The sequence below is a fragment of the Heterodontus francisci genome, chromosome 33 (assembly GCF_036365525.1).
Source record: "Heterodontus francisci isolate sHetFra1 chromosome 33, sHetFra1.hap1, whole genome shotgun sequence".
Classification (NCBI taxonomy): domain Eukaryota; kingdom Metazoa; phylum Chordata; class Chondrichthyes; order Heterodontiformes; family Heterodontidae; genus Heterodontus; species Heterodontus francisci.
Genome location: NC_090403.1, coordinates 24,509,408 through 24,524,270, shown reverse-complemented (window position 1 = coordinate 24,524,270; position 14,863 = coordinate 24,509,408). Strand labels below are relative to the sequence as shown.

Here is a 14,863-nt window from a genome sequence, read left to right as displayed (position 1 = left end):
TTCTTCAATTTATATAGCCCCTTTAAAGTAGTACAACGTCCCAAGGTGCTTCACAGGAGTGTTATCAAACAAAATTTTACAGCCACATCAGATGATATTAGGGCGAGTAACCAGAAGTTTGGTCAATTACGTAGATTTTAAGGAGTATGTTAAAGAAGGAGGGAGGTTTAGAAGGGAATTCCACAGCTTAGGGCCTAGATAGGCTGTTAATGGTGGAGCGATTTTAAAATTGGGGATGCACAAGAGGCCAGACCTGGAGGAGCACAGAAATCTCAGAGGGTTGTCGGGCTGGAGGCCTAGGGTGTTTCACATGAATCACTTTGAAGTGTAATAATTGTTTTTTGCGAACACAGCTGCCACCACCATTGTCACCACGTTAGTTTGAATAGTTGCTTGGACATAAAAATGTGCATCTCTTTGCATCAAGAAACTCAGCCTGAAGCAGGACTCTACCTCAGCAGCTCACTACTGCTTGTAACCATGATGCATGCACTAGAAGCCCATTACTTTATTGATCATCTTGACCATATGTTGTTGTTTCTAAAAAGTCTGTCTTTTATACATGATGTAGTAAGCCATTGACGTATCCCCAGTGACCAAACTGCACAGATCTGATATGTGCATTACTATGTGTCATCTTGGCGCAGTTAGTAACATACTCATTGAGTCTTAAGTATGGGTCCAAGCTCCACTCCAGGAGTCGAGCACATAATTTAGGTTGACACTGCAGTGCAGTACTGAGGGTGCTAAATCATGGGAAGATCTATCTTTTGAAGCAGAATGTCATTGAATCCTTTACATTGAAACTGAGAGGCAGATGGGGGCCATGGTTTAATATTAATTGAAGAATACCTCCGATAATGATGGAGCCCTGAAGTCTAGATTATGTTTCACTGAGCAACTTAGGGAGATAATAGAGGTGACCAAAAGCTTGGTCAAAGATGTATGTCAAAAGGAGCACCTTGGGAGAGAAGAAAAAGGCGGAGAGGTTTAGCTTGACATTCCAAAGCAGCTGAAGGCACAATGGGGTGATGAAAGTAGGGATGCCCGGTAGGCCAGAAATTGAGGAAAGCTGAGATCTTGGAAGGGTGTAGAGCTGGAGGAGGTTACCAAGATAGGAAAGGGCGAGTCCATGGAGGGATTTATAAACAGGGATGATAATTTTAATGTTAAGGTGTTGCTGCATCGGGAGCCAATGAAGGTCAGCAAGCACAGGGGTGATGGCTGAACAGAACTTGGTGCAAGTTGCAGTATGGGTAGCGAGAGTTTTGGAGGAACTCAATTTTATGTGCTTGCCTGTTCCAAACAGTAAATTGTCCTAAGTAAATTGGACAAACTTAATTGCATGAGTCATGAATAGGTCGGGTGCAACTATAATGGGCTGAAAGGCCTTATGTTCATGCTTCTAGCCTGATACAAATAGGAGTAAAAGAAAAGTTTTAAGCACCTAGTAAAAGCTAGTCTGGCTGACATCCTGTGGAGAAATAATAATTAGACAGCTGTGTTTTGACTACTCTTGTGGTGTGCAGACGTTAGCTGGTTGATCAGCAATTTTTACCAATAATTCTAAGGCTCCACAAATAAATGTTTAAGGAGGTCAGGGAAGAGCAGAGTCTTCAGCGCCATATAATTTCCTAATTCTTTGGTAATTTAACTGCATTAGAATCGCCAGTTTGTGGCCTCATTCAGAAATCTTGCCTTAGCCATAAGTCATAGTGTGGCTTTCTTGCACCTTTTGGTATACTATCATAATAAGGTAGCACTGGTTCATTCCAGTCAGTCATGAAGCTATGTGCGTGGAAGTTTACAATGATGTCCCTTGTCTCTGTAAATAAGCTGTAGTTACTAATATGAAAGGTAAATCATGGAAGCATGGATCTCTGCATAGTGTGTCGTACTTTCTGTCTTACCGAAAAATTACCTTTTTAAATAAAGAAAACATTTCACTGGTGCTGTTGGCACAGCTCAGTGTGTGTCATCTGGTGTGAGTCAAGAGAGCTGAAAGGAAGCTTTATCTGGAGGTGGGAGGTGTTTTAATCACAGTGCAGCTGGTGAAGCCAGTGTCTCCTGTGAAGGAAGGAAACGGCTAAGAATGTTGGGCTGAATTCTAACTCTGGCTATCACAAGCAGACAGGAACCACCCTGAGGTCTGCTTTAGGCAGTGGATTTTGGGAGATTAACTCAGCGAGCTACTAAGTGCCCCTCTGTCAGTCACGTCACTGGACAATGACGAGACAAGTACTTATTTTTCCAGTTTAATTTCTTATGTGGGCTACTTTAAAACAAGCAATGTTCAGTAGCAGAGGAATGTCTTTAGTTTTTTAAATTTTACTTTTCTTAGTTACTCTCTTTCCCCCCCCCCCCCCCCCACCACACCCACCCCACAATAATCTGTGCCACTCTGCTGATTCCAAGATGTTCTAACCGGATGCTGTGAAATGCACAAGAACAATTAAAGCTGATTTTTCCTAGACTTTGTTAGTTTTGCCCTTTGTCTGTAACTCCTCCTCTCACAAAGAAGATGGTTTATGCTGGGATAAAGCTGTTTAGATCTATTGCTTGTTGGCGTTGACCATTTTTCATTCGTAAGCCTGAGAATGACTTTTTGTAGAGTATTCAACCATGAAATGTCTCACACAGTCCTGGCCATGCTGCATCCGCAAATGCACTTCTAGCTGGCATTACTGGTCAGCGTGAGGACTGGGAGTACCAATTGTACTTCTCTTGCTTTCGCCATACGCTGGATTGGAGATGCCAGTGGCAATTATAACTAATCTGGCATAGAGCAGGACTCAAATCTCGAACTCTTAGTGCCACCTCACGCAGTCTATTTGCCTGCTAAGCAACAGTAATCTTTCAACCTGTTATATAATGCTATAGTCGTTCGTTGAGAAGAGGTGAAAGGCATTTAGTCTTTTTTGTATTCAATGGCAGCCTAGTCTTAATGAAGATCAATCTTGTGACACGTAAGACTTGTCAAAACACTCCTCTCTTTGATAGTTCAGAATTCTTCCTAGGTTCCTTCCACTCATGTGCAACATGCAGCACCATCCCCAAGCTAGATCTGTGGCATAAAGGGCAAGTGGCTGCAGGGAGAGAGGGCGCTGGCTGGAAAGGACCAGTTAATGAAGCCTTTGGAGTGTACATTGAGTGATGTGTGACAGACATGTTGCTGCCAAAGGTCCTTCAGTAGGCGCAAAGTAAGGAGTTGGTGCTGAATAAGATTGGCTCACAGCACTGGACATGAAAAGTGGCTGGAATGAAGCAAGCTGCCCTTTGAGTGTCCTTCCAGTGTGTAGTTGATGAGCAAAATTGAGACCTGGCTGACTACTGTTGGAGCCCAAATATGAGAATATATGCCTTGTACCTGTGATGATTGGGTTGCAAGGCAAGCGGCTTAAACTCCAGATCTCCAACTATTGCACATGTGTCTGTGCTCTGGGCAGGCAGCTGGTGCCAATGCACTCACATTTTCTATTGAGGTGTGGTGATCACCATGCTAAGGCAAGGAGCTCCCTGCACTTGCTGTACACCTAGCAAGAGCTTAGCCTCATGCTTCTCCATTGTTCAATAACCAGTTAATGATTCTCTTCCTGGGGAGCAATGGAGAACCAGTCTCCTTGGAGTCAAGGTAGCCTTGTGACCACCCTGAACTGGCAGGTCTTCAGCATACCAGGAAATTTGATGGTTGGAGGCCAACTTGGCTTACTAATAGAACCTGAAAAGGTTCACTGAATGTCACTGAGGCCTGGTACTCTTGCCCCATGGCACCAGAGAACTGTAATAGCTAAGCTGTAATGAACCTAGCTGAACAAGCAGCAGGAAGCTTAGACAGGACCTCTAGGGTTGTAATCTCGGGATTACTCCCTGTGCCACGTGCCAGTGAGGCTAGAAACAGGAAGATAGTGCAGCTAAACACGTGGCTGAACAGCTGGTGTAGAAGGGAGGGTTTCAGATATCTGGACCATTGGGATCTCTTCAGGGACAGATGGGACCTGTACAAGAAGGACGGGTTGCATCTAAACTGGAGGGGCACAAATATCCTGGCTGCGAGGTTTGCTAGCATCACTTGGGAGGGTTTAAACTAGTGTGGCGGGGGGTGGGAACCAGAGCAATAGGACAGCAAGTGAAATAAATGAGGGGGAACTAGTAAATAAGGCCAGTAAGACTAAGAGCAGGCAGGGAGGTGTTGCGGAGCACAGCAGGACTGGTGGTCTGAAGTGCATTTGTTTCAATGTGAGAAGTATAACAGGTAAGGCAGATGAACTTAGAGCTTGGATTAGTACTTGGAACTATGATGTTGTTGCTATTACAGAGACTTGTTAAGGGAAGGACAGGATTGGCAACTAAATGTTCCAGGATTTAGAAGCTTCAGGCAGGATAGAGGGGGATGTAAAAGGGGTGGGGGAGTTGCATTACTGGTTAAGGAGAATATCACAGCTGTACTGCAGGAGGACACCTCGGAGGGATCATGCAGCGAGGCAATATAGGTGGAGCTCAGGAATAGGAAGGGTGCAGTCACGATGTTGGGGGTTTACTACAGGCCTCCCAACAGCCAGCGGGAGGTAGAGAAACAGATATGTAGACAGATTTTGGAAAGATGTAAAGGTAACAGGGTTGTAGTGGTGGGTGATTTTAACTTCCCCAATATTGACTGGGGACTCACTTAGTGCTAGGGGCTGAGATGGGGCAGAATTTGTAAGGAGCATCCAGGAGGGCTTCTTGAAACAATATGTAGATAGTCCAACTAGGGATGGGGCCGTACTGGACCTGGTATTGGGGAATGAGCCTGGCCAGATGGTCGAAGTTTCAGTAGGGGAGCATTTTGGGAACAGTGACCATAATTCCATAAGTTTTAAGGTACTTGTGGATAAGGATAAGAGTAGTCCTCGGGAAGGTGCTAAATTGGGGGAAGGCTGATTATAACAATATTAGGCAGGAACTGAAGAATTTAGATTGGGGGTGGCTGTTTGAGGGTAAATCAACATCTAACATGTGGGAGTCTTTCAAATGTCAGTTGATTAGAATCCAGGACCAGCATGTTCCTGTGAGGAAGAAGGATAAGTTTGGCAAGTTTCGGGAACCTTGGATAACGCGGGATATTGTGAGCCTAGTCAAAAAGAAAAAGGAAGCATTCGTAAGGGCTAGAAGGCTAGGAACAGACGAATCCCTTGAGGAATATAAAGACAGTAGAAAGGAACTTAAGCAAGGAGTCAGGAGGGCTAAAAGGGGTCATGAAAAGTCATTGGCAAACAGGATTAAGGATAATCCCAAGGCTTTTGATACATATATAAAGAGCAAGAGGGTAACCAGGGAAAGGGTTGGCCCGCTCAAGGACAGAGGAGGGAATCTATGTGTGGAGCCAGAGGAAATGGGCGAAGTACTAAATGAGTACTTTGCATCAGTATTCACCAAAGAGAAGGACTTGGTGGATGATGAGCCGAGCGAAGGGAATGTAGATAGTCTCAGTCATCTCATTATCAAAAAGGAGGAGGTGTTGGGTGTCTTGCAAAGCATTAAGGTGGATAAATCCCCAGGGCCTGATGGGATCTACCCCAAAATACTAAGGGAGGCAAGGGAAGAAATTGCTGGGGCCTTGACAGAAATCTTTGCATCCTCATTGGCTACAGGTGAGGTCCCAGAGGACTGGAGAATATCCAATGTTGTTCCTTTGTTTAAGAAGGGTAGCAAGGATAATCCAGGAAATTACAGGCTGGTGAGCCTTACATCAGTGGTAGGGAAATTATTAGAGAGGAACCTTCGGGACAGGATTTACTCCCATTTGGAAACAAACAAATTTATTAGCGAGAGGCAGCATGGTTTTGTGAAGGGGAGGTCTTGTCTCACTAATTTGATTTGAGTTTTTTGAGGAAGTGACAAAGATGATTGATGAAGGAAGGGCAGTGGATGTTATCTATATGGACTTCAGTAAAGCCTTTGACAAGGTCTCATGGCAGACTGGTACAAAAGGTGAAGTCACACGGGATCGGAGGTGAGCTGGCAAGATGGATACAGAACTGGCTCTGTCATAGAAGACAGAGGTTAGCAGTGGAATGATGCTTTTCTGACTGGAGGGATGTGACTAGTGGTGTTCTGCTGGGACCTTTGCTCTTTGCAGTATATATAAATGATTTGGAGGAAAATGTCGCTGGTCTCATTCGTAAGTTTGCGGACGACACAAAGGTTGGTGGAATTGCGGATAGTGATGAGGATTGTCAGAGGATGCAGCAGGATATAGATCGGTTGGAGACTTGGGCGGAGAAATGGAAGATGGAGTTTAATCCGGACAAATGTGAGGTAATGCGTTGTGGAAGATCTAATACAGGTGGGAAGTATACAGTAAATGGCAGAACCCTCAGGAGTATTGACAGGCAGAGAGATCTGGGCGTACAGCTCTACAGGTCACTGAAAGTGGCAATGCAGGTGGATAAGGTAGTCAAGAAGGCATACGGCATGCTTGCCTTCATCGGTCGGGGCATAGAGTATAAAAATTTGCAAGTCATGCTGCAGCTGTACAGAACCTTAGTTAGGCCACACTTGGAATATTGCGTGCAATTCTGGTCGCCACACTACCAGAAGGACGTGGAGGCTTTGGAGAGGGTACAGAAGAGGTTTACCAGGATGTTGCCTGGTCTGGAGGGCATTAGCTATGAGGAGAGGTTGGATAAACTCGGATTGTTTTCACTGGAACGACGGAGGTGGAGGGGTGACATGATAGAGGTTTACAAAGTTATGAGCGGCATGGACAGAGTGGATAGTCAGAAGCTTTTTCCCAGGGTGGAAGAGTCAGTTACTAGGGGTTAATAGGTTTAAGGTGAGAGGGGCAAAGTTTAGAGGGGATGTGCGAGGCAAGTTCTTTACACAGAGGGTGGTGAGTGCCTGGAACTTGCTGCTGGGGGAGGTGGTGGAAGCAGGTATTATAGCGACGTTTAAGAGGCATCTTGACAAATACATGAATAGGATGGGAATAGAGGGATATGGTCCCCAGAAGTGCAGAAGGTTTTAGTTTAGACAGGCATCAAGATCGGCGCAGGCTTGGAGGGCCGAATATCCTGTTCCTGTGCTGTACTGTTCTTTGTTCATTGCCTTGTACTGGTAGTCTATGCAATATTAGCTGGTTTAGTTCCAACAGTGCCTCTGTTCACAGTTGCAGGCCGTTAAACCTTGGCTATGCCAACTTAAACTCTTGTGTAGGAGTGTGTTGGGTGAACAAATCAGTACAGGATTCTCAGCTGCTTGATTCACAAGATAATTAAAGATGAAAAGACTGGCCTAGCTTTGTTCCTCTATCCACAAAGACACCAGAAACCTCCAATGAAAATATCTTAGTTGTTTCTTGAAGAATTGCAGGAGTTTTTGTCGCGACTGTTCCATTAGGATGTCTATTTCAGAGGGTCTTAAACATGGGCTTCATGTCAGCTCATGTCAAATACCCAGCTGACTGGAAAAAATCCTTACTTTATTTTCTGAATCATGAAATCCTATCAGAAGAGAAGGTTGAGAAGAGATTTGATAGATGTTAAAAATCATGAGGCGTCTGGACAGAGTAGATGGGGAGAAACTGTTTCCATTGGTGGAAGGGTCGAGAATCAGAGGACATCAATTTAAAGTGATTGGCAAAAGAACCAGATGTGACACGAGGAAAAACTTTTTTTACGCAGCGAGTGGTTAGGATCTGCAGTGCACTGTTTGAGTGTATGGTGGAGGCATATTCAATCATGGCTTTCAAAAGGGAATTGGATAATTGTCTGCAGAGAAAAGATTTGCAGGGCTACGGGGCAAAGGCAGGGGAGTGGGACTAGCTGAATTGCTCTTGCAGGTAGCTGGCATGGAAACAATGGGCTGAATGGTCTCCTGTGTTGTAACCATTCTATGAAACGGGTAATAGTCTTTTGAAAGTTTCACTGAATTCTCATTTCATTTGACTCTGGATTTTTATGCATTCCTCCTCCCATTAAGAGCCTACTTAAAATTCACCTCTTCAATCAAGCTTTTGGTCACCCCGGCTGATTATCTCCTCCTTTGGCTTGCTGTTCATTTTTTCCTGGCATCTCTGTTAAGCACCTTGGGATGTTTGTTCTACATTAAAGGCACAACAATAAATGCACATTGTTACAAATGATTACCTGGACTGTTCTAACCCAGTCTTTTCAGCGCAGCATAGAATGCGACTAGCATCATTACTTTGCCCCCAGTCCCAGTTCCCTGAGCATAAAAGATAGAAATAAGTGACCTGGCTCAATTCATCTCAAATTGAAATGAACTGTGAACTTTTTTTTTGGGAAAAGGCTGTTTGCATGAACTCATTCATCCTTTTTTCACAGATCAGCGCTTATCTACCAGCCTTCTGATTTCCCATCTTTCTTCCTAACTTCCTAAATTGTCTGTGTAGGCTGAGTCAATTACCTTTGTAATTTTGAACCCTCTTTAAGTTCAGGAAGAAAATATCAAGAGGTTAAGTTTTTTGGCTTCAATGTTCAAAAGTGCAAATGTTGAAGGAACTCTGAGCCACTGCATGTAGAGGGAGGCGGGGTGAGTGGCAGAGGGGAGGGGTGTGGGGGCAGAGAGAGGGGGGGGGGGGGCGGTGAGGGGGGAGGGGAGGAATAGGGGTAAGTGTGTGTGTGTGTGTGTATATCTAGTCATGTTGAATGTAATGTAGCACTTGGGCTGTGCTGCTGAATCCACAATACGGGCGGCACAGTGGCGCAGTGGTTAGCACCGCAGCCTCACAGCTCCAGCGACCTGGGTTCAATTCTGGGTACTGCCTGTGTCTGCGTGGGTTTTCTCCGGGTGCTCCGGTTTCCTCCCACAAGCCAAAAGACTTGCAGGTTGGTAGGTAAATTGGCCATTATAAATTGCCACTAGTATAGGTAGGTGGTAGGGGAATATAGGGACAGGTGGGGATGTGATAGGAATATGGGATTAGTGTAGGATTAGTATGGATGGGTGGTTGATGGTCGGCGCGGACTCGGTGGGCCGAAGGGCGTGTTTCAGTGCTGTATCTCTAATCTAAAGAGAGCTGGCATGGACTCATAAGGCCAAATGACCACCTCCTGTGCCGTAGCCATTCTAAGATTCTAGGTCCATTTCTGCATTTATTTAAACGTTTAGTCCTGTGAAAATCATTTGGAAAACTAATCTGTGCACAATGATGCACATCTTCACACTAGTAAGGTCTACAATGAGCACTGATTCTGTTTAAGCAATGCAATGATGCCCAGTATTGACACAAATGATATTGCTGACTGGAAACAATAAGGTTATAAGACATTGTAGTGCCCTCTGCTGTATATATAGAAAAATACAGATACCTATCACAGAGAATAAAACCAACCTAAATTGGAGTGTCAAAGCTTTGTCTCGGTGCATTACACAGAGGTGACCATAAAGTTTCAGAAGCTTCTTCCAAAGTTTAAGTCTGGGTCCCAATTCATTTGCAAATATCTCATGTTGCTGATGACATTCTAATATCACCAATAAGGAAACAGTGCTAATTATAGCCCTTTCTAATTCTTCAGGCCCACAAAGACCAAACTGGGCAAACCAATTAAGAGAAAAACACACTAAGGAAGAAGTTGTCCGGGCTTTGCGCTTGCATTGCCATGATTTGGCGGGGGTGGGGGGTGGTGGTGGGGGGTGGGTTGGTCAGTCACAGTCTGGACACCTCAACCCAATCTTGTACTATCGGGTTTGTGGATAGTGTGACTCTGCCAATTCCTATACTTGCATGTTGTTCTCTGGGTAAATTGCAGGACAACATGAAGTTGTATGACCAAAGTATTAATGTATGCAAAATTCCAGATAGATGGTAAATATTACCTATCTCTCTTCCACAAACGTTGCTGATTGGTACCTTTTATATGGTCTATATTGGCAGAAGGCTCAAGAACCAGAGGACACTGATTTCAGGTGATTAGCAAAAGAACCAGAGGTGGCTTGAAAACATTTTTTTTAAAAAGTGAATGGTTAGCATCTGGAATGCATTGCCTGAGTGTGTGGTGGAGGCAGATTGAATCACGGCTTTCAAAAGGGAATTAGATAATTATCTGAAGAGAATGAAGTTGTTGGACTACAGGGAAAAGGTGGGTGAGTGGAACTAGCCGTGTTGCTTTTGGAGAAAGCTGGCACGGACACGAAGGGCTGAATGGCCTCCTGCGGTGCTGTAACCATTCTGTGATTCTATATTGTACAGTAAAACTATTTTTGTGCAATTGCCTCTCAAAGATTAAATGCCAGGCCATTTTTAATTTGTTCTTTCCAACAGGTTTGAAAAAGGCAGAATCTACACATATATCGGTGAAGTGGTGGTTTCTGTTAACCCTTACCGTCCTATGAATATCTATGGAAAGGACACCATTGAGCAATACAAGGGGCGGGAACTGTACGAGAGACCACCTCACCTATTTGCTATTGCTGATGCAACATACAAAGCCATGAAGCGGAGGTCAAAGGACACCTGCATTGTCATATCAGGTAGGACGTGATTAATTAGAGGAATAGTGGGAGGAAGAATGTTTTATTCATTGGTATCTAAATAATAAATTTACCATCTACATTGAACACCCTGATTTTGGGCATCACCATTCTGTGGCACAGTTGCACTTGTAGATGCACACCTCTACAACTGGGTGTGAAGCTTCATGAGCTCCAAATATAAGTGTTAAAGGTCTCTCCTAGTATGAGAGGACATTTAGCCTATGAAATTCTTCCTGTGGTTAGCCATTCTGTGTGTTTACCTACATTTAACTGTGATCTATAACATGGGGTTGATCTGGAGAGGTTCCATGTAAAGAAAGAAAAAGGAACCTGCCTTTATATAGCGCCTTTCACAACCTCAGGATGACTCAGTGATTTGCAGCCAATGAAGCACTTTTAATGTGTATTCACTGTTGTAATGTAAGAAAACATAGGAGCTAATTGCATGGTCTCTCAAACAGCAATGTAATAATGATCAGATAATCTTACTTTCGTAAAGTTGGTTGGAGCATAAACATTGACCAAGCCACCAGGGAGAACTCCCCTACTTTTCTTTTGATAGTGTTGTGGGATTTTTTAATGTCTGCTTGGGATGGCACTTCCAACAGTGTGCCACTCGCTCAGTACTGGGCCGAACTGTAGATTCTGTACTGAAGTCTCTGGAGTGAGTGTGTTCTGCGTGAGCATTGTATTTAAATTTTTGTTGTGTCTTTCAACTTGGTACTGGTAATATGGCTCAGTGTCACTTACAGGGGTTTGGTAGCACAGTGGTTATGTTACTGGATTAGTAATTCAGAGGTCTGGATTAATGCTACAGAGACATGAGTTCACATCCTACCACAGCAGCCTGGGGGAATTTAAATTCAATTAATTAATAAATCTGGAATAAAAAGCTAGTCTCAGTAATAATGGTGCACTAAATGTCCTTTAGGGAAGGAGATCTGCTGTTCTGACCTGGTCTGTGACTCCAGATTCACAGCAGTGAGGCTGACCTTTAACTGCCCTCTGAAATGGCCTAGCAAGCCACTCAGTTGGAGCAAACTGCTACAGAAAAGTTGAATAAGATTATAGCCTGACTCCTCTTCAGTTGTGACCTCAGCAAAGTTGTGCTGCTGTACATGTCTGGTCCTCTTGTCCGTGTTCACTTCACTATAAAATGTTGCCAGTACTGCTGGACAGGTCTGTCCCACTTCTCTTGCTGTCCAGTGTAAGAAAGTACGGAAATCCCATTGGGAATCATGCTATTTATACAGAAAATTAAAAGACTGTTTAAGCTAAAGGAGTTGTAGTTTAAATTAAATTATGAGACCTTTTTCTGTCTTCATGTGGGAAATTTCCTAGATTTCACTTCATGATTGCTCAGATCAGCATGTTTGAAAACAGGGAGAATTGCAAATACAGATTAGCATCTCATCAATTCATGGTGCAGTTTGTTGGAGCTTTCCCTGATGGTCCTTGGGCAAAATACCAACCGTTGGATTCTGGACTTTATTAAGATACCAAATAGTATTGCGTTAGACCTTTGCTGTGGTGTACTGTATAAAGGTGAGCAGTGTAGCGAATATCCTATTAATTACCAAGTCAGTCTCCACGAGGTTGTCTGAAGGATGAGAGAAGGGGACAAGCTGTAGTGCAAGAATTGGAAATGGCATTAAAACAAAGTGCTGGAAATACTCAGGTCTGGCAGCATCTATGGTGATTGAAGCAGAGTTAACGTTTCAGGCCTGGGACCTTTCATCAGAACTGGCAAAAGTTCAAAATGTAATGGATTTTAGGCAGGTGAAGCAGGGGTGGTTGGGGGTTGAAGAGAACAAAAGGGAAGGTGTGTGATAGAGTAGCGGGCAGGAGAGATTAAAAGACGGAGATCATGGGACAGAGGCAAAGGGAGTGTGCTAATGGTGTGGTGAAAGACAACGCATTAGTCCAGAGAGTGTTAATGACAGAATAATGAACAGTTCTGTCCAAAAGCACAAGCATGTAAAACCAAGTTTAAGGCAGGCACATGGTTAAAAAATAATAAAACAAAACAAAATATTAATAAAAAGGCCCTGTCCTGCGCTGAAATTAATGAACTCAATGTTGAGTCCAGAAAGCGGTTAAGTGCCTAATTGGAAAATGAGGTGCTGTTCCTCGATCTTGTGTTGATGCTCACTGGAACACTGAAGCAGACCAAGGACAAAAATGTGGACACAGGAGTAGGGTGGTGAATTGAAATGGCAAGCAACCGGAAGCTTGGGGTCAAGCTTGCGGGCTGAGTGGAGGTGTTCCGCAAAGCGGTCACCCAATCTGCTTTTGGTCTCCCCAATGTAGAGACAACCACATTGTGAGTAGTGAATACCTTATATAAATTGAAAGAAGTACAATGAAATCACTGCTTCATCTGGAAGGAGTGTTTGGGGCCTTGGATGGTGAGGAGAGAGGAGGTAACAGGGCAGGTATTACACCACCTGCAATTGCATGGTGCGGTGGGAAGAGGACGAGGTGTTGGGGGTAATGGAGGAGTGGACAAGGGTGTCGTGGAGGGAACGATCCCTTCAGAATGCTGACAGGTTGGCAGAAGTGCAGGAAATGGGTCGGACACGATTGAGGGCCCTGTCAACCACAGTGGGGGGGAATCCTCGGTTGAGGAAAAAGGAAGACCTATCAGAAGCGCGGTTGTGGAAGGTTGCATCATCAGAACAGATGCGTCAGAGACAGAGAAACTGGGAGAATGGAATGGAGTCCTTGCAGGAAGCGCGGTGTGAGGAAGTGTAGTCGAGGTAGCTGTGGGAGACGGTGGGCTTATAATGAATATTAGTGGACAGTCTATCCTCAGAGATGGAGACAGAGAAGTCGAGCAAGGGAACGGAAGTGTCTGAGATGGACCATGTAAAGGTGAGAGAAGGGTGGAAATTGTAAGCAAAGTTGATGAAGTTTTCCAGTTTGGGGTGAGAGCAGGACACGACACCGATACAGTCATCAATGTACCAAAAAAAGAGTTGGGGGAGGCGGCCTGAGTAGGACTGGAATGATGGATGTTCGACACATGCCACAAAAAGACAGGCAGGAGTAGACCCATGTGGGTACCCAGGCAGGAGTAGACCCATGTGGGTACCCATAGCAATACCTTTTGTTTGAAGGAAGTGCGTGGAGTTGAAGAAGAAGTTGTTCAATGTTAGAACAAGGCCAGCCAGGTGAAGGAGGGGGGTGGTGGATGGTGATTGGTTGGGCCTCTGTTAAAGGAAAAAGTGGAGAGCCCTCAGACCATCCTGGTGGTGGATGGAAGTGTAGAGAGATTGAATGTCTATAGTGAAGAGGAGGCGATTAGGGCCAGGAAACTGGAAATTATCGATATGACGTAGGGCGTCAGACGAGTCAAGGATGAGGTGGGAAGAGACTGGACTGGGGAGAAAAGATAGAGTCAAGACAGGAAGAAATAAGTTCAGCGGGGCCAGAATTGGAAATGAAACTTGTGTTAAAAGAATGGAAGTTACTTAGTTCCATCCTTTGTCCATCTTTTTTTGACATCCTGTCATTCCAGTATTTAAAGGGGGAAAACCATTTTGAGCTGTGATAAAAGATGTGTTTAGAACTGGGAGAGCTTTGATTTATTGGCTGGATTGCTTCTCCCAGTTGGGGTTTTATATTGTAAAAGTATTAATATTTGCAGCAGTGTCAGCTGTAGCTTTGTTGAGTTAATTTTTCCTTTTTCTGGATTCCAGGAGAGAGTGGTGCTGGTAAAACAGAGGCTAGTAAATACATCATGCAGTTCATTGCAGCTATTACAAACCCCAGCCAACGTCAGGAAGTGGAAAGGTAATAAATGGAGACCTTCGTTCATGTAGAATTTGAGTAATTGTTTTCTTTCATAACATGTACTCTAATATTTTCTTTCAGTCCTGTATGAACGGACGGACGGACTGCTGAACGGCCTGAAGTGCTTGATGTGTTGGACTGATCTTTCTCGCAATCACTGCATTGAAATAATTTTATTCTAGTTGCATAGCACATTTTGCAATGGTCTTTGAAAAAATGTCCAAGGTTTGTCCTTCCAAACACGAAAACATATTGAGGGCCATAGAACATAACTAACTCCAGGTCCGGGAACAAAATCCAGTTCTTATAAGCACCACCATGCAGAACAATCCAAAGCGTTGCAATGACCAAACTACCTTCTCCATTGACCAAAAAGACTGAACAAAGGCTCCATACTCCTCTGAAGCTTGCACAACCTTCTCTAGTTCCGATCCTGACCAACCTCAGGACTCCAATATAAATTTATAATGGGCTTTGACTTGTCTCAGAAATATTCGAAGATACTTCATTTGCAACAAATTACTCTGAAATGCAGTGACTGTTGATGTGTAGGTAAGTTTTGGGATACACAGCGATATCGCACAAACAGCAG

The 14,863-nt window shown here is 44.1% G+C and overlaps 1 protein-coding gene across 1 annotated transcript in view; it reads left to right on the top strand.

The window, feature by feature from the left end:
• LOC137348057 (unconventional myosin-Id-like) overlaps positions 1-14,863 on the top strand; it is a 552,237-nt gene that overhangs the window by 111,086 nt on the left and 426,288 nt on the right. Inside the window, exons 2-3 of the mRNA XM_068013182.1 lie at positions 10,265-10,473; positions 14,178-14,271. Of these exons, the coding sequence (XP_067869283.1) occupies positions 10,265-10,473; positions 14,178-14,271 (303 nt within the window). The remainder of the gene's footprint in view (positions 1-10,264; positions 10,474-14,177; positions 14,272-14,863) is intronic.